General features: G+C 42.5%; 1 protein-coding gene across 2 annotated transcripts; it reads left to right on the top strand.

Moving 5' to 3' along the window:
* The first annotated feature begins 2,619 nt into the window (after nucleotides 1-2,619).
* On the top strand, nucleotides 2,620-7,307 carry LOC135984737 (cytochrome b-c1 complex subunit 7). 2 transcript variants are annotated; one of them, XM_065627220.1, is made up of 4 exons: nucleotides 2,620-2,729; nucleotides 3,931-4,002; nucleotides 5,803-5,969; nucleotides 7,066-7,307. In XM_065627220.1, exons 1-4 carry the CDS (start codon nucleotides 2,711-2,713, stop codon nucleotides 7,141-7,143), a joined length of 336 nt encoding a protein of 111 aa, XP_065483292.1. In that variant the 5' UTR covers nucleotides 2,620-2,710; the 3' UTR covers nucleotides 7,144-7,307. The 2 variants fall into 2 exon arrangements, with proteins under 2 accessions (XP_065483292.1, XP_065483294.1); XM_065627222.1 differs by having other exon boundaries at nucleotides 2,721-2,740.
* Nucleotides 7,308-20,382: the final 13,075 nt, after the last annotated feature.

The raw sequence follows: 20,382 nt of genomic DNA, 5'->3' as shown, positions 1-20,382 counted from the left end.
AAAGGATTGAGTAAATACGTTGATTGCTACTGATGCAATCCTTGTAATTAATTGCTAACTTAATTCAGAGTGAATGATGCAGCACACTAACAGAAAAGTAAAGTGGATTCTTCTTTAATTTTTTTTTCTTTCAATAATTTCAGAGTTTTGGGAAATGGAAAAACTGGCTAGTGACTTATTGCCCGTCTCGCCCTCTGTCTTCTACCCTCACCCTCCCAAAAGCTAGAAAAACAAGCTAATGCAGTAGTGAAGAAGTGACATGTTTACCTGCTTCTATCTTAAGAGCTAATAATGTTACTCTTGTACGGCAGAATGAAGTACTCTGGGACATAACGTGAAGCCCCTCATACAAAAAGGCATTTTCCAGCAGCTTGCAAAGGTGTTTCTTTGTGAAGCTGGCTGCTGAAGTTAATATCCTAAAAGCTGTGCAATGAAACTTCGTTTGAAATAGCAAAGAAAATCAGCAAACTGAATCTAGGCAAATTACAAAAAAAAAAAAAAACATATTATACATGCCCCTGAAATCTAGAAGGAGCTCATTTTAAGTAATTTTTCGCTTTTTTTCCCCACCCCGAGGAGATTTGTGTGGCTTTAGTATACAAGTAACTATATGAAAAGAGGCTGTAGTATATACTTTGTTGACAGAGTTATCTTGCTCAGTTATAGTAGTTGAAATAAATGTTAATATTAGGAATCGTTAGAGTATTGGAAGTACTTAATCCTATCAGTAAGCAAGTCACATTAATACAGAATTACCAAATGCTTTACAGTGTATTTGAGCAAAGTAAAGAAACTGACTAAACCCAAATGCAAACTGTCTGATAGTTTATTGTTTAGAAGTTTCCATTCTTTCAGTTAAAACAGTTCAGGAAACTGAAATCCAGATGTTTTATTTGGATTTAAGTTTAATGAAAAAGACTTAATGTTTTAAAAGCTCAGTGTTGGAGCTTAAACTACCAATTTGTATGCAGATAGCAGAATAAAATTCAAAATATTAAATTCCCCTGATAGGTGGGAAATAAAGTAAGGTTAAGGAGACATTTAAAGAATGAGAATGGTTGTGATCTCTGTACTACAACTGGAGTCTTTTATCCAAAATAAAAATTTGGAATTCAAATTACAAGACCCGAGAAAAAGGAGTGTTGTCGGAACAAGCAGGGTGCAAAATAATTTACTGGGGCATCTTCACTTGAAACACAGTAAAAACCCACATTCATTGTCTGCAGTACATATCTGAGATGCTCTCTTTTGTCTTCTGTTCTCATGTTTCCCACTCCATTGGCCTGGGAAGATCACTTGAAATCCTCTAGTAAGTGGAATGTTCTTGGTGGAGATGCATGACAAAATTTGCCTGAAGTGGTGGCTGAAATGTGATGGTTAAATACTTTCTCCATTCCCTCATTTTAAATAAAAATACCTAATTCAATATACTTACTTAGATTTTGACTGTATTAGATGCTAGTAACAAGCTATAATCGTCAAACAATCTGATAAAAATGCTTACAGTAAAAATTAATGTTAATAGAAAATATGTGGGTTCATAATGCCAAAGTAGAGCTTGTTTTGGCAGATTTACTCTGCTGTCCTTATCATGATCTATATTACTATGTGACGAAACCATTATAATATAAATTATCTGATAGAATGTGTATATTTTGAATGTTTCAAACCTTGAGCTTTTAATTCCTTTAGTATTTTTTAATGCAAAAATTATTGCTGTCAGAGCTAAACTAGGTTTTTTTAAATATTAAATGGATGAGCTTATGCCAAAATAGCTTCCCAGAAATACCATGAAGAAAGGAAGCAGAAGGTTTTATGAGAGTGTTAAAAGGGGAGAGAGAAGAACTTCTTGAGGATGGTGCTACATAGTGTTTTGGATTTAAGATGAAAAAAAATCTTTAGATGAAACATTTGGCCCAGAATTACCCAATGTACTGTAGTCTGCTGTTCCTGATAAGGGCGAGCAGCCGTTGGTGGAGCACGTTGGTTAACTGAGGCGTGCCGGGTACGGTACGGCCACGACCCTCTGCGGTCTGCGCACACGCACTCCGGGCTGTGCTCTTTGCCTGCGCGCTCCTCTGACTGAAACTGCCTACTGTAACAGTATTTCTAGAATAATTCCACGTATTTATTTATTTAAAATCGCAGTGGTCTGCGTGCGAAGGAATTGCTGGGGAGAGGCAGGATCTGTGCCTCAGGAAACAGCCCTTCACGCGGCAGCTGTGGTGCCCAGCAGAGGTTCCTGCTGCCTTCTGTGACTGACTTGGTGCTTTGCTTACCGCGCTTCACAAACGTAACCTTATCTTTAGCTAATACTCACTTTTACCCTTCAGTTTGTGGTTGCTGGTTTGAAGACTCATCACAGCGCAGGCAGTTAGGCCGGTTCCGCTACTGTGATTGACAGTGATTGACTGACAGGGGGATGGCCTTACGCTGAAGCCAGTGTTCGCATCAGCTCTCCGGGCCCTGAGCTGCAGCCGTGCCCGCGCAGGGGACAACACGGGCACCGCCAGCAGAGGCGGCAGCTCGGCCTACGCTGGCAAAACATTTTCATTCCCGAGTCCCCGCGGGGAGCTGGTGCTGTGGAGGAGCCGCCTCCCCCGCCGCCCAGGGGCGCATGCGCCCGCGCTGAGGCGGTGCTGGCGGGCCCGGCCCCGCCCCGCGAGCGCCGCGGGTTACCCAGGAGGCAGCGCGCCGCTCCGAGGTCAAAATGGCGGCGAGGGCAAGCGGTGAGGCGGCGGTGGGTGGTCAGGGCTGTGTGTGGGGTCGCGCCACTCGCATTCGCGACCCTGGGCTCGCCTTGCCTTGCGCTGGGAGGTGAGGCGAGGCGAGCCGGGCCGTGAGGGGGAGCCGGTCCGCGCTGTGCGCCCTTGTTGGGGGCGGCGCCCGCAGCTCGCGTACCGCCGGCCCGGCCGGTGTCCTCCCGCCCTTCCCGAGCGGTGCCCTTCGGCCTCAGCAGAGGGAGCCGGGCTCCGGTAGCGAGGTGTTCCGGGAGCGGCGGGGCGGAGGGTGCTCGGGAGCACTGGCCGAACAGGCCCCGGGGGTCGCTGTTCTGGCGCTGGCTCCGGGCTTAGTTGGTTTGATGTTCTTCCTTCTCAAGTCTCAAAGTGTGGAGGAATAAGGCCTGACGAGGCAATGTGCCAGTGGTGTACTGGTATCACATGTAGCGCTGGTTTTATGGGGTGACCTAGTAAGACAACTGACTTAAAGACATATTGTGCTCTTTTTGGATTTCTACACCCCTTGTTGAGTTACTTTAATGGCATTTGGTACTGCATTGTACTTGGTTACATGTAAAAACACTTTTGCTATCCAAAATCACAGTTAAGGGAAGATGAACATTCTACATGTGGTGTATTTATTTTTTCTTTTTAAAGTCAGTTTTTTTTTTTTTTTGAGGTTTCAGTGTTGGCTTTCCAGTTGATATTGGCAGCTCTTTGGAAAAGGAGGATCTGGAATAATATTTAAGTGACTGGAGAGGACAGTAGAAGGTTAACAACATAATAATATGCTGGCCTTTAAATTGAATTAACCCCTAGTGGAGCTGTGGAACTCAGATGAGTGATTTGAAAAGCATGATGGGTTTGCTTTATGTAGAACATAATGTTTTTAGCTTAAGTAAGAGTTACGGAGACTAGAAGTGCTGGTGCTGCCTTTGACGGTGAACTGTTCCAAGTTGTAAAGCAGTGTAATGTTCAAATTTAGTGAAACAGGTCAAATTATTGTATGTAATAAGCACTCATTCTACCTATTCAGTGTCAGTTCAACGATACTGAAAAGCAGAAAGGCCAAGTTATGTATATTCAGATTCAAACTTGATGTAGTGTTGCAATACTCCATGTGCAGGAGGCCAGCAAATGTTTGTGTACTGTCACAGTGTGTAAGTGTTGAATTTTATCTTGCGCTGCAACTGATGATGGTCACGTTCAGTTGCAGGAGGTGGTCGCCTGATAGACAGGATTCGCAAGTGGTATTACAATGCAGCTGGATTCAACAAACTTGGTAAGTGTTTAATTGAGCTTTAAAAACTCTGCAAATGTAACAATGCTCAAACTAGTTATGGTTCAAAACTGGGGTATGTCCATGCAGTTTGGCATAAATCTTTTTGATCAAAATTATCTACCAGTTTCCTGGGGAAAAAGTCAGCAATAGCTTCAGTCATCATAATTTCTACCTGGTAATTAATCAGTGGCTTTTCTGTTATTTCTGTGTTTGCTCTTGTTTACAGTGTCATAACTTCTAACAGCTAAGGTTAAGCAGGAGCAGATGAAAAAACTTTCACAAAGCAGCCCTGAAAGCTTGCTTATTTGCTTTTTCCCACCACGTCACTTTCACTGGCCAGTATCTTCTAACCCAAAGGCTGCCCTTGAGGCTGGAGAGGTTCTCACTGATAGCAGTCAGTCTGTCTGCAATGCTTATGCAAAGTGTCTGAAGTGCAAAAAAGGGTTTAGTTAGTTCTGCCCTTTGTATCACCATAACTTCACTTGGTGTCTCTCTGGCCTGCGCAATGGTGAAGTAGGTGTAAAAATAGTGTTTCCTTAAATAGGGGAGGATGCCTCAATGGTATTGTCTTCGTTTTGTTCAGAGTTGTTACCAAGTTTATTTAAACTATTTAGGTGGCAGAATTGTTCCTGAATGAGAAGAGAATCTGGATGTTCAGAGGTTGTAATTTACTGCTAACCACAATATGAGCAAATCATTTAAAGGAAGTTAACACACCTGCCCTGGGGAAGTTAGGAAAAAATTGCAAGACAACTGTAGAGGAATAAGCTTGGGTCTTTCCTCCAGAGATGCAGTGCTTAGCCCCTCTTTATATCTATTTGCTAAAGTTCTTAAAGGCATTAATAACTTTTTGCTGCTTTTCTGGTACTGTGACTAAAAACTGAGGAGAAACACAGAATTTAATCTAGTGATTAAAGTAGCAGCCATGCTCCCTGTGCGTTTGAAATAAATTACAAAACTGAATTCAAGAATATGTGGCTCAAAAGAAATTTCTGTTTTATTGGGACACTACTGCCAACTGAGTCACGCGAGATCAAAACCTTTAACCATGAGTCGGGAGGTATAGTCTTGTAATCTGCATCAATTTTGGAATGTTACAGAAGAAACATTTTGTCCTGTGTTGCTAATACTGAAGCTTAGAGCAGGATTGGTTGAATTTCAGGAATCTTTTGTTCCACAAACAGCGTGAGGATGTCCTTGGCTTTGAAAAGACACGGTACTTCTCCCTTGTTTAACTTCTTATTTGGGACAGCATCGCAGGGAATCAACTTAGGCACAAACATCTAGCTTCAGGTTTCCATAGTTTAATATAGTCAATGGAGATCTAGTCATTATGCACAGTGGAGTTTAGAGAATAGTTCTTCATTACTGAAGTAGCCACATCTGTGGTTGACTGACTAGTGGATCCAGAGCTCTTAAACCTTTTACCTAGACAGTCATCATTAATACAGATGTAAAATTAGATGAGCGTAAGTCCACCCCTCAGATCCAGAATAGTTATTCTTCTGTGTATGTATATGTATACTCTTGAGAAACATATTAGATGAAATACTCATTTTCCCTCTTCCTCCTTAAGAAAAGGAGTAAAACCAAGTAAATAGAGTATGTGAAAGCCAGCGTTTAGGATTTGTTCTCTGTGAGCAATTAGTGGTTCTTTTCTCCTGGATTTTTTTGTTGTTGTTTTCTTCATAATTTTGCGTTGGAAGTGTTTTGCCCATGTTATGTAGAAACACTTGTGTCAATCCTAAATCTTATTTAAGAACTTCTAGTCTGTCATATTGTAAAATCTTCTTGGTACAGGGTTAATGCGAGATGATACATTGTATGAAGATGATGATGTAAAAGAAGCACTGAAGAGACTTCCAGAACACATTTACAATGAAAGAATGTTTCGCATAAAGCGAGCCCTCGACTTAAGCCTGAAACATCGCATCCTTCCGAAAGACCAGTGGGTGAAGTATGAAGAGGTACGTGTACAGAGTGTTTCCAAGGTGGACGTCTTAAATGGTGCTGCTGTGACCGGTCTTTGGCATTTTCAGTCTCTGAAGAGATACACACCTACATGTTTTTTACAAGAAGTAAATGAGCTTTTGATCACTGTTTGAAAATCTCTGGTTTTCAGTGGAAATTACAAAATTTTTCTCAAGATGACAACAGCTTAAACTACAGCTCAGAGCACATTGTATTTAGACAAAATATTTATTCTAAGCTCTCAGATAAAGAAATAAGCTCTAACTAGCTCCGAAATTCTTATAAAGGGCCTCTTGTTTTACTGATGAGTTTCTTAATTTTATAGAAAATCTAGAGCCAAATCTTCTATCCATGAAGATGCCAGGAAGAATAATTTAAAGGGAAATCTTGCATTAAAATAAGTGGTGTCTTGTAATTAGAAAAACAAACCACACCTTCCTTTTCAGATGTTACTAAAACTTATTTTTTGGTAGCGGATTGATTCCCAGACTTTACCGTCCATCTTGACTTTCTCCAAGTTACCAGACAGAGAAGAATCTTACCGCTAAACTTTTGACTCTGATTGTATAAGGGTATTATGCTTCTTTATGTAAGCAAAGACTGTTTCTTGTGGTCTTTTTTGTCATATTTAGGTGACTGCTGCTTTGAATAACTGGTTGCGTAGTCCCTTAAGCAGCAGTTTTGTTCTTAAGTGTTAAATATGGTCAAGGTGTTCCACTGAATCCAAGTTTACAGAACTGCTTAGAAGTTAAGTTCAAAATGAGTTGCTTCAGAGTATTGCAGCTGGGCTTTAAACTAATTCAAGTGCACCTTGTACATTTGGGTATCTGCCAAAATAACATCATTTCTAACTGTCCAGCTGGAAGCATTGCTTTGCTTGTTAATGTTGGTGAGGCATTAGGAATTAGTGGTTGCTGCAGTAAATAACTTTTCATTGCAGACTTGGTAGATAAAAAGTTTACTTCTTCAGAGTAAGTAATGTTAGGTTGGATTTCAGTCAAATCAGAGGAGGAATGAGAGGTAAGTGATCTGTAGGAATGGCTTGAGATGTTTCTGAACTTCTAAGTTTAAATATATTCTATTCTTTTTCAGGATAAGCATTATCTTGAACCATACCTAAAAGAAGTAATCCGTGAAAGACTTGAAAGAGAAGCATGGAACAAGAAATAACTGTTGAACTACTTCATGCAAATATCCACATACTTCTGATATTTTAAAACATTTGGTTATAGAAGTCTACAGGGAGGCAAATGTGAGGCTGAGGAATACTGTTTCAGCTTGTTCATTAAATGCATTCATCCAACTAAAATAAACATGTCAAAGTATAAAATCTACTTGGAAGAGTTCTTTGTAAATGTTAACAAGCTAATGTTCAGGTCTTTCCTATGAGCATATACATTACATATTAGCTTAGTGGTATGCAGCCTTCATTCCAGGTTTTTGATTCTTACTATAGTACAGCTGTATTCTGCAGTTGTAGGGTTAGGTAGGAAACACACAAGGCTGTTGGTGCATTTACTCTGTTAAATTTAAAAGGGGTTCTTTATTTCATTCATCACTTCTCCCTAGAGACAGCAACATTGAACCAGTGCTTGATGCTACAGTGGCACTATGAGACAGCAGAATGTAATATTCTGTGCATCTAAGCACATACATATTACAATAATGGAAAATATAGATGATTCCTTAATCATGAAATCAGGAAATGCTTCACTAGGTTTTTATACCATATACATTGTTAATCCTTAAAAGACTATTTTCATATAAACCATAATGACTGTCTCATTTCAGCTTTTCAAGGGTTTTTTAAACTATCAGGGTTAATGATATTAGATATACACATGGAATTCAGGCTCTGCTTAAAAACAGAAGGAATTTAGTTGTATCTAGAAAATACTGGTGCTTGCTGGCTGAAGACCTTGAGTTTAGTCTGTCATAGTTTAATGGTAGTGTTAATTTGAGAGAGATTTTGGTGTTACATGCAAAGTTCAAAGCCTATCTTTTAGCTCTCTGTATGAAGTACACAATATTGTGTGATAGTCCCAAGGTTGGTTTGTTTGTTTTGCATGCTTGTCTGCCAAATGCAAGAATCCATTGACCAAAAGCTCAAGCAGTTTAGAAAAAAAACAAACGAACATAAATATGGAGCAAACCATGTCTGTGCTTTTGAATTAGTATGACCAGGTAAAAAGAATACTGGATTGAAAGTTAGAATGGAAACAGTCTTCTAGCTTTGCTCATCACTGATATTCACCTTCAGCTGCTTGCTTCAGTTATTTGCATGTGTAGGATGGATACAGTGATCTCTGCGTTAAATATATATTTATTTCAAAAATTCACAGCCTAATATGGTAAAACACAACGCTGCAAAATTATCTGTATCACTGATACTCCTTAAAAGTCTGTGGGGAGATTGTATTAAGAATGTGAGGTTTCATCTATAGTAAAATCTTATGATTGAAGCATGCATAATTTGTTGTATTTTTGAGAACTTTCTAATTTTCTTCCAAGAGACAAACAGGGTCTGAAGTTTCACACTTCTGTTTATCTAATTATTAGAATACTTAATTTTTCTAATGGAATTAGAACTATTTTATTATGTGTTAGAGTAGTATTAGGAGACTTAATTATCTAATGGAAGCAGCACTTGAAAGGCATAGCTAGGATTTTGTAGAAAGACAGCATCTGCTTATTTGACGATATGTTTGGATTAAAAACTACTTGGTTTAGAGAAAGGGGTTTTGTTGGGATCAGGTGCTTAAAAATCAGCTGACCTTATGAGTGGCATGCAAAGCAACCATGCTCCAATTGGCCTGACACACCTGAAATCACTGACCTCTTTACACTCAAATTTAACATTTTAAGAGTCAGAGGTGAATAGTAGAATAGAAGAGTCTTTTCAAGTGATCTTTATAGCATTTCAAGGGGAGGAAAGAGAAGTAAGCCATGTTAAGAGCTTGGTAGTTCACAGAGGTTGTTTGACAGCTTTCATTTAGACATGTTTTCAGATGCTTCTGATTTGAGTTGATTTTTAATTTCAAGTTCCCATAATGTGCAGTAGTCTCCTGTTGAAGTGTTTTGAAAAGGTTCAATGAATACTGTTCAGTTGTATCTTAGAATGATACTAGTAAGGAAAATTTATTTGGTTTTTTGGCAAAGATGGGTCTGTATTCTTTGAGATGTTCAGGAGTGAGAAACAGAGAGGAAGGCAGTGAGTGTAAGAGAGGGATATCTGCTGCCTGGGAACCAGGAACAGTAGCAGCTTTGCGTTGTTCGTATGTCACCCTCTGGTCCTCCCCTCTGTGCATGCTGAGGTACTAGCATTAATCTGTAGCCAGAGGAAACAGGAGTTTTCTTGTATGAAAGATCTGAATCCTGCTGCTAACTAGTTAGCGGATCATGTGATTACTTTTTTTTTTTAATCCTTATGTTTATCCCTAAAAAATATCTGCGATGGGAAGGAATGGACTTGCAAAAATTAGAGATTTTCTGTTCTGTAATTTCTTTGTGATGCTTCCATCCCACCTGTGCAGCTCTTGATGGGATCCTGCCATGTTCCTTGTGCAGGCTGTGTGCTCCTGTGTGAATGATCCAGGACTATGCAGCCATGAGCTTGCTATCTTCAAAATTGCCTCATTTTAAGGAAAAGCTTGATGACAGTAAAGGAGGTTAAATTGCCAGAGGTTAAAAGATAGTCTGTTGAAGGAAAGAGCATTCTGGTTTGGAGAACTGGGTTTTTTTTCTGCCACTGTCACAAGGTTCTTCTGTAAAACTGAGAGAGACACTTGGTTCACAAAAACTCACGAAGTATTTTGCTAAATGCTTAATATGTGGTGCTTGGGGCTACATGTGCAGAAGTGCAGTGTAATCACATCTATGTCTAGGTTCAGCAGATCTGTTCTGACAATATTAGGTGAAAGTGTCAGTTTTCATCCATGCACACAATGGATACTACAGGTGGTGATACCAGGAGCAAATCCCACAGGGATTCTCACAGAGACCTCACAATCCTTATTCCTCTGATGGTAAGTGCAGAAATACCTACAGAGAAGCTGATAGATTTGTGGCCTGTACAGAGTGCAGAAAGCAAGTTTGAGCTGTGTACTAAAGAGGATTGGAAAGAGTTCCTGAATCAGAGAGGGCTTCCTACTGGGGAAAAATGCAAACCTGCAATTTAATATCATCGTGCACAAGGCAATGCCGCATCTTGCGTTTCTCAACTTGACTTCGAAACTTTATCTTGATTAATGTAGTTCTTTGGATGTAAATTCTATACAAATGCCATAAATTACTGAGGTCTTTTTGTAGTTTGAGTTCACAACATCTTGGGCACATCTAAATTATGCGTGTCAAATTAAGAGAGAATCTGAGTTGATATTGCTAATCCTGCAGTTTGATGACAGTTTTAGCTTGAGCTATTTTTCATCACTTTTAAGCAAACCTGCACTTCGCTTGAAGTTCTTTTATTAAATACGTAGTGAAATATAATAATACATTATGATTTCTGAAGATCATGTTTGTTATGGCAGACTGATTCCTTTAAATTTTGAACCGGTCAACCCAGAAACAATAGATTTTTTTTGCAGCTCCATAACAAGAAACATATGCTTGTTTTACATCCAGCTTCCATGTGAAGGAAAGCTACAGCAGATATAAATTGCTTAAGAATTTTGATGAAATATCATGCTTGTCATTATAATGGAACCGTTTTAGCATTAATATGGTAAACACATTCCCATTTGAAGCATTTTCTCTCTAGATAGCAAAGGTCAAATATTATCTGCAGGATTTCCCTATGGTGCTGTTGCACCCTTGCGGTCAGTTTTCATGGGCTGAAGCTTTGGCCAGGGTCAGGGCTGCCCTGGCCCTGCTGAAGAGATAGAGGCAACCTGAGCCACTGCTGCTCCAGGGCTGGAGCTCGGTGTCCCACCTGGTATGCAGCCGACCCGAATGCCCTGAGTGCCTTCACTTCTCTTTACCTCTTTTAGCTTCTCTAAGGCCCAAAGGGCTAAGATCTTGAAAAATCTCTGGGTGAATATCTCCACTGTAAACAATTTGGGTTAGCATCTAAGTACTCTTGAAGAACTGGGTCTGATCACAAAACTTGGTTTCCTCAAACATCCCTGCAGAGCTGTAAGCTCCCTCAGTGCAGTTTTGTATATCCTTCAGTGCCAAATAGTTCTTGGTTCACCTAGGGCCTTGGTGCTGGGACTAGGTGACAGGCTGGGGTAACAGAAATCAAGTAGACTTCTGGTTACCTGGCGAGGTGGGTCTTCTCCTGGCGTGTCTGGAGAAGGAGCCTTCAATGCCTTCTGCTCACTGGTGATTTTATCATGGGCTCAATTATTTTTTTTTTCCTTCATGAAAAGGTATGGATTCACAGTTCCCTTTTCTGTGAATGCTTTAGTTCTCTAACATGTTTTCCAAGCAGGGCCATTGATCCCTTTGGCTGACTCTGTTCTGTTTTGAAACATGTAGTTAACTGCACCAGGGAGAGACTCTGACTTGAGTTGGTTGGCTAGAGCTGTTTCCTATGCTACTTTGAAGTACGGGCAATGCCTGACTCCACCTGCCTGGAGGCACATGCCTGCTTGGACAATTACCACCCACCAGCTGATTGTCTGCAGTCACGTTGTCTGCTTCTGTCCTGCTCAACTCTCTCCTGCAGTACCCGAGCCAGCCCTGGCACCTGAACCAAGGAGCTAAGCCAAGGGCTTGAGCGAGGAACACAGGACATGTGAGAGATTGGGATAGACCCAGGATTAGGAAACCATGTGCATGGATTTGGAAGAAATGTAGGGAAAATAAGTTAACCTCAGTCCCCTTTGCCTGCTTTAGGGGTGTGTGGTGAGGAGGAGATGAGATGAGATTGAGGAATTTATATGCAGACAAAACGTGGCCACTGGGAAGGGGGAGAAGAACAAATGTGGTTGAACACATTTTGGGAAATGGGACCATTGAGTAGGATGGTGAGGAAGGAAAGGTGTGTGTTGGTTTGGCAAAGGCCAGGGTGCTTTGCAGGCCACTGCAGAGGGTGATGTCCATATGTCCCAACTTTGGGAACCCCAAATTCACGGCACTGACTGAGGCTTAAGTTTTCCCTAAAGAGTATTTAAATATCATCCATTGAACCAGATCATGAGTGGAGCCCAATCTGTCCTTGTCCTGCCTCCAGAATGCCTGGATCTGACCTAAATGTCCATCTCCTCTCACCCAACCTCATCTGTTTCTTTCCATTAAAACCAGAATGGTTACCAGAAGGTGCCCTGACAGCTACAGGGCAGGTCTGGGTTTGGGGTGCTCTCATCTCTGCAGCGAAAGAGCACTGGATCTGTCTCTTCTAAAGCCTAAGCAAGTGCTGGAATTGCTGTTGCTGTTTTGTGAGAGTGTGCTATTCCAGTTTCTGTGCTGGGAAGGGATCTGGGGCTTGAAACCTGATCAGAAAGAGGTACCTCGGCACAGCTGGGCTATGCTCTCCTTGGCAGTTCCTAAAGTGGTTCCCCACTGGCCTGTGCAGATCTGGTTCTTTGTGTCTAAATCTTCTGGATTGCACAGGAAGGCTGGATAGCGAGACATGGAGTTAAACACTGCTGCGCTCAGTATTACAACACCTAAGCCCTTTTATGAAGCCTCATACTCCCACTGCGGCCCAGCAGATTGAAATGATTGTTTATAAGCAGCAAAGTTCAGAATCCAAAGCTCAGATCTCTTCAAGGCACTTCAGAGGGCTTTTTTGTCTGCAAGTTGTGCTCCCCAGTGGAGTATTAGCTTAAAAAGATACTGTTATGAAATAGTCATAAAATCAGCTAGATATGTTTGGTTTACTTCAATTAACTAAAAATTCTTCAAATTCTAAATGTTTCTCAGCTGCACTCTTACCCTGGAGAAGATGGAAGAAAACTCCTTTAATTTTCCACCAGTGTATAAGCAGGCCTCCAGCGATGCTCAGCGCCCAGCCTGCCTGCTGGAGCTCACCAGACTGTCACAGCAGCGTGGAAGTGGCTCTGATAAAAAGCAAAATGTATTCTGCTGCCGGGTGAGGTTTGGCTCAGCTCTGTGCATTGCAAAAGCTGCGGTACCAGAGGAGGGGTGAGATCAGCATTTCAGAGCTTTATGGAGGCAGCTGTCCCTTCCTAGGACAGATTAGGGTGTAGCAGGGACAAAGTCAGGACCTGGATCTGCACTGGCAGCAGCCAGAGATGCTTTATTTTGTTCAGGAAAAAAAAAAATCCAGGGAAAAAGTAACACAGCATATTTCCTTTCAGAAGTACAGCTGTCTTAGAGAGAGACTGCTATTTCCATTATGACTGGTCATGTAATTATGACAGATTAGACATCTAGATCTGTACTTTAACGTTTGCATATGGTAGCTCAGGTTCACCTGGTTTACTCCAAGGAGCATTGTTATTCAGTCAGTCCGTTCCCCAGGTTTTGAGGACAACTTCTGTTGGGAGCAGCATCTTCTGCTGGACAACTTGTAGGTTTGCAGCTGTTCATTAGTGCTGATCTTCATGCAGAACTTGGGGTACAGGATGCCTGACTTTGCACAGCCTCGTTCTTATCTGGGCACAGGCTTCTGCTGTTTCTCATGGAAAGAAAGGGGGTAGCCACCTCCACCCCTGGAACTTTCAGATATTTCTTTGATTCATTTTTATACTTAGTTTTTCATATGGATATCAAACGCATTGGTGTGGCTGGACACTTCCAAAACAGCCATTAAAGCCTTGATACTTGATAGTAATTCAACAAGCTACTCCAAAAAGAACATGAGGGGGTATGCTTTGAAAGGGGACTTCTCCAGCTCTTCCATACAGCACTTTCAAAACACATAAGACACAATAAAGCACGTGTTGACATAAGTGAGCTTCAAAAAAACCATTGGATTATTTTGAAGGACTATAAACACACGTGGGGAGAGTTATCATCCTTCACCGAGCAAAACAATTACATCAGTGCAGCTTGGACTGGGATCTGCCTTAAGATCTCCCAGATGTTGCAAACGGCACAGTTGCCAATCAGTTGCTCCGAGTAATTATAAACTGTCAAATGGAGGAAGCGAGGTTTATTCTCAAAGAAAGAAACATAAAGGCCTTTTGGAGAATCAAAGAGAAGATCCACTGTTCATAGCTGATACCCAGAGCAATGACAGCCTCTGCGTATGCCTGGCTTTGCTGTGCTAGTGTCGCGGACATGTCTTAGAGCCTACCTTGTGCCTGAGCTCTGGTGTTCTGCATGTGATGGATGAGCCCACCAGCAAGGAATTGCTGCAGAGTGATCCCAGGGATGCTCAGAAATTGTGCTGGTGGCATCTCCCAGCCTGGAGTGAGGGACCTGCCACCCACCTCACTAGCAGAAGCCCAACTGGTCCTGAAGCAGGAGATGTCAGCTCTAACCCTCAAGCAAGAAGGGGGACCTGGAGGGAGAAAACTCAGCTGGCCTCAGGGCTGGTCTCCTGCTCAGTCCTGGGTTATGCAGCTGCAGGAGGGAGCCTCAGATGAGGTGTTGGTGCTGTGCTGCAGCACGAGCGTTCAAGACTTGTGGAAATACAAGTAGATGGGGAGCAGGTCCCTGATGCCGTAGCTGGGCAGCTCAAACACTTATCAGAGTCCATCCCCAGCTCAAAGGTGTGGTTTTGTGCAGTTTCTGTGAAGTATTTGCTCTTCAGAGCACAGGAGTAGCTGTGGGTGTGGGGCACAGGAGACCTGGTTGAGCTCGTGTTGGGAATGAGCCCTCACTCCTTTCTTCCCCAGGGCTGGGTGTCCTCGGGCCACCAGCAACCTTCTGCTCAGCCCTTTGGAGGACACTGGAAGGTACCAGTGCCCTGAAGAGCTGTCAGGACTCGTCAGTGCAAGCACCACAAGATGCTTCAGCCTCAGAAACGGGAGGGATTTCAGAAAGCCCCTGTGCTGGTGTTTCCATGGGGTGACATGGGTTGGTGAGCTGGCTCTCCAGCATCTCTTCCAAGAGCCCCAGCCCACGATGCTGCTGGGAACCAGCCATGCCTGTACTCTTTGTCTCCTACTCGGGTGCCGAGGCAGCTGCGGCGGCTCCGCGCGGCCCAGGGCACATGGCAGAGCAACCGGCTTGTGTCTGCCATCTTGCAGCTGTACGTCAGGCTGTGAACGGCGGTGGGTGAAAATCAGAAGTTGTGCTGTGCTGCTGCAGTGACATAGCCTCGGGCAGAGGGCATGGGCGGGCAGTGACCCCTTCGGGTGCCTTGGCCGAGGCAGTGACAGCCCCAGCAGCTAAAGCTCTCAGGTGCAATGGCAGAGCAAATACAGGCACCCAGCCCACAGCTCTGGCTTCTATTCCTGGCGCATCGCTGCTTTACCAGCACTAGCCCAGTGGGACTGCTGACCCCCAGCACAGAGTGGTGGTGGAGCAGGGTGCCGATCGGACGGTGTGCTCGTCCATCGCCCTTGGAGGAGCTCCCTGGTGCTGGAGACGGATGCTGCTTCATCAGCACATGGGGATAACAAGCTAAGTAGCGGGTCAGCTACACAAAAACGAGCCCCTGGCGATGCCAGTCCCCTGCATCAAGGGGCTGTTTCATCCTGGACACGATGGCAGCAGCGGGGAGAAACACATGGCTCATCCCCAGCATCGCCGGTCAAGGCCCGCTTACCCCGGCACAAGGTGGGGCTGCGCTGTAACAGTACGAGCGCCACCGGAGCGTCCTGGCATTGTCTTCTTCTCTATTTTAATTTCATTTTTCAGGATGACAACACTTTAAAGGTTTATGACCAACAGGAGAATTTACTACTAAGTCATATGCTGATGTAATGAAATCTAATACATGCTGTGTAATGAGTTATGAGATGTTATTTAGTTTCAGGGTTTTATTACTTCAATCAGTTATGACCATATTTCCTTTTATATGATTGCTCACTCTTTAAACATACCAGATGACTGTATAAAGAACACCTAATAAAGTCTGGAGATGTTAAAATATAAATGTTTTAATTTGCCATAAATTTGTTTTAATTCTACCGATCATGGCTTTTGTGCTGGAAGTGGTGCAGTCCTTGTTAGCAGCGCAGACCTTGGTAGTGTTGTCTCAGATCCTTCGTGGGAAGGAGCTGAGCAACTCTGCTTCATTGTAAAGTGCAGTTAGTCACCAATGCTCACCCTTGGTGATTATACACAGAAGTTGAAAGATTTTTAGAATGAAACTAAAAAGACAGAAAACATTGATCTGTGTCTTAATTATCCTCTCATACTTAGCAGAGTAACTGCAATATACTCATCTTGTTTTCTGCCAGTCTTGAAGAGGGGAGAATCAGGCTTAAGATCTTCAGCATCCAAATCAAATATGTAAATGTTCTGCCCATGTGCCTTTTGGCAATCCAAATTTTTCCACATTTATGCATTGTATTTTAAAGTAATTCAGGATAACGTCATAGCAGCGGAGTTATATAGCTATGAAATAACATCAGAATCAAGTCTTTAATAAATCAATGTTTAAGTAAGTGAAGGATTTACACTACTGAACAATTGCAGGAACCAAGTGTTGTCAAGTCCTGGTCATGATATGTTAATAGCGAGTGTTCAGTTCTCAAAAATTATTGTAGAACAAATTTTATGATGGTTAAGAACTTTGCAGTAAGACCTTGTGTCCACATTCATACAGATTGTGGCTATCGTGAGGCTTCAGGATGCTGCTGCTATCCAGCAAGCCACCCACTGCGGGCACACTGAGGTCTCCAGCACTGCTGCCTGGGGTCCTGCCTGGCTGTCACCTGAAGCCCCAAATACATCTAACTATGGCTTTATAATTTCCTCCCCACCTCTGCAACAGGCTGCACTTGTATGATTTATTTAACCTGATTGAAGTCCCCGCTGCCTCTGTTGCAGAGGCTGGTTCTCTCCTGCGTCAGGCTGGGTATTTCTGCCCAGGGCATGTGCTGGTCCTGGTGTGAGGATGAGGCACCATTGCAGAGCTACTGCAGTGGGGTGGTGGAGCAGGGAACGGCCCCCTCCACCTGCAAACTGTTATTACAGGGGCTCAAAAGCAGCAGTCAACGAACTGGTTCATTTAAGACCCCAAAAACGGTCTTTGCAGCAGAGGATGTATTTCTGCTGTGCATGTACTAGGCACAGGGCTCTGGTGCCTGGGCTTGCTCCGGCTGCTCGGCAGCGTGGGGGAAACCAGTCTGTGCTGGGCTGGCTGGGAGGCTGAGCTGGGGCTGCCGTGGGAGAGAGGTGAGCTGGGAGGAAAAGAGCCTGGTAAACCTGAGCATGCTGTAGATGTTTCTCTGGCGAGCATCAACAGAGGGAAAACTGCCTTTTAGTTACAATTTCATCTAGAATTCGCAGCATCCAGAAGTAATTTTAACATGTTTGGTCTGCTGTGGCTGTGGCTACCGCCTGTATCACGGCCCAAGGATGACTTTGTTTGGAGTAATGATCCCTGTTGCACTATTGCCTGTGGCAGAAAGACGCCAGAGGCCAAATTGGGCAGAAGTCCTCTTCCCAGCCCCATCCCAGCATCCAAGCCCTGTTCCTGACCAGCCTGTGCCTTGTTTTAGCTGTGGTTAATATTGCTGCCATCTGTAAACCCCTCCTTCTGGTTCAGTAAGGCAGGGTGTCATCTCAGGGTAGTCCTTCTGGACGGTTGTTTATCATTTCAATATTTTTTTAAATTGTGCGTACATCAAGAAGCTGCACTTCTAGTATTTATTCAATTATTGATAGAGCTACTAACAGAAGGGAAAAACTTCTAAATGGCTCATCTTGCTTCTCCATTCTATTAATATCTCTGTCACTAATTGGATAAATTTTAGAAGAATTACAGCAAGTAATGAAGTAAAGACTTTACTATTCACAAAATCAGGATAATAATTCATCCAAAGAGAATAATATATCAAAGAAATCGCCAAGAATACTTAAAATATGTCGTGTACACTAGCAAGGCACAATTTAATCCTATTAAGAAAATGTTGGCAGTAGCTCAGTGTTGGGAACATGCCACTGAACTGTCCTATTGTAACCTTGGATGCAGGAAAAGTTGACACAAAGCAGCATACTCAGTTTGATATGTCTTTGCCCTTTAGGTCCTTAATGATGCAATGAATTACTAAAACATTTAATATTGTTCATCTGCGGAAACTGTCTTATATGCAGAAGCTAAGTGACAACCCACTTGCTGAATGTGCCCTAGCTGCTACTTTGTATTCAAAGTTTATTTGCATCTCTATAAAACACAGATTCCTGAGCTATCTCAAAAGAGCAAGCCCACATATTATTTTAATTTGCAAAAACCAAAATCTTTGTTCTCTCTATCTTATTTAAAGAATAAAAAGACAGGTGTTTAGTTTCTCACTAACCAAAATTCAAGAAAAACATTGGGGTTTTTTTCTCAGGTTTTAATTTGCACCTGGTTTATTTAGCTTTTACTTTGTCAGCAGTATTTTCAATAGGATCCAGAGTACTTTTCTCCGGGTACTTCAAATGTGGCACTCAGCTGCCGAAACAATTGATTTCTCTTATTTCTAATTAAGAAGGATTTAAATGTACTGTAGAAAAGATCGTATGGCTAGATGCATTTCTCATGGCCACATATTATATCCTTGGAGTTTCGGCTACAGATCTTGGAAAAAAAACCTGCATGAATAGTTAAAGCATTAGATTTTCAAGACGAATTCACAGCTGATTCTGTATAACCTGAGACCGGCGGTGTGCTTGGGGGTCAGCACAATGAGGGACCCGCAGATGCAGAATGCTCCCCAACTCTCTGCAGCTTGGAGAGGTGTTGGTGTTGCTCCCACCCACGCACATAGATTTCTTCTGATCGGTTGTTGTGGCACTTCCCGATTTCTGTAAGAATGGAAGGAGAACAGGTGCTTTGAGTGTTATTAAAACATGCAAACATTATGAGTCAGAGATATCAATATTCAGTGCTGTCCACTGATTCTCTGTGAAGGTCTTGCCCTTAAAATATCAGCTGTGTGGTTTTCCTTTGTTGTTACTTGCAATATCATGTTGTTGTGCTGAGTGACTTACTTGACAGCTTTGTGTCTCTTTGTACTGTAATAGCTTCTAGAAAAATTTAAACTGATAGTGCCTATAGCAAGGAATTAGAAAATATGTTTGAATAGTGCATGTTTTTTATAATGTGAGGTCACAGAGTACACATACCTCACAGGCTGCAACAGGGAATAACGGAGTAACTATAGATACACACACCACACACAAATATGAGTGATTATTATTTAGTACTTGATCCATCCTCTGGCATTCACTGCCAAAACGAAGGGAAAAAAAATGCTGTCTCCTTTCTACGTGGTTGCAGAAGGAGTATTCACTCCATGGACTGTGGTTTGGAAACCGCAGAAAGAAAACAGCATGGCCCATAGAAATGGCATGGACCCATTTTTCTTGCATGAGGTATGGTGCCAAGGAGCTGCCATGGATGCTCAAAGGGGCTGTTCTCCTGTGCCAGCGGCTCCACCGTCACGGCCAGGATGGGGTGACCTTGCTGCTTCGAGGAGCACAGGAGCAGGACAGCTTGGTAGGTCAGTGTACCCTAGGTGGGCTCAGCACCAGTGCTGGCTCTGAAGTGGCTCTCTGCCACCAACAACCTTGCATTGATGTTTTAAGGGCAGCTTGCTGACAGTGTAAGCAATATGACAAAAATTAGGTAGGCAAGAGGGATTAAAACATGTACAGTTGTGCAGAATTTGTTAAGCTCAATTACATGAGTCAGGAACTAGTGAAGTGTTTGAAGACCTGGAAATAATTCCAATTTGTCATATCAGGAGTCTCTTTCCCAGAAACAGGCTGTGGAAGCAGGGGGAAGTCCACCATATGGAGAGCAGATGTCTCAAGGGAGCTGAAAAGAAGATACTCTGCTAGTACTAAAAATATTCAGTATGAAGAGGTGATAACAAGTGCTTCTCAAGAAGAAGCAATTATTTATCACTGAGTAGACAATTTTTACTATTTCCTAGAACACAAACCTATATGCTCAAATAATCCTGGACTGTCACAGTGAAGAGGCACTGATTCACAGCTTGAGGCAGAAGCTGTAATAGTAAGCAGATTGCACATCTTGTTTAACCATCTGCTTTTTAAAGCACGTTTTATCACAGGCTGTATCACACTGAAAAAAAAGGTAGGGAAATAGGAAGACAATGAGTTACCAGTGTACAATTGGTTTGATGTAAAAAGTAGTATGGTTACCTTTGCCATTTGCAGCTTCGATGTTTTACTTTTTAGTACTTTCATTAGGAACTGTGTCAAGGAGATTGACTCAGCTTATCACTCTCAGTACTGTGGTGTTAGATGATTCCTGTGAGAGCTGCCTCCAAGTACAAAACCTGATTAAGCATCAGGAATTAAGCTTCAGAAAAGAACTTCTTTGCTACCTACGGGTGTCTTAGGAGACTTGCTAAGGAAGGATCCCATTGA

The sequence above is a fragment of the Caloenas nicobarica genome, chromosome 2 (assembly GCF_036013445.1).
Source record: "Caloenas nicobarica isolate bCalNic1 chromosome 2, bCalNic1.hap1, whole genome shotgun sequence".
Lineage (NCBI taxonomy): Eukaryota > Metazoa > Chordata > Aves > Columbiformes > Columbidae > Caloenas > Caloenas nicobarica.
Note: the sequence above shows the minus strand (reverse complement) of the source record. Positions and strands in the feature narration are given on the sequence as shown.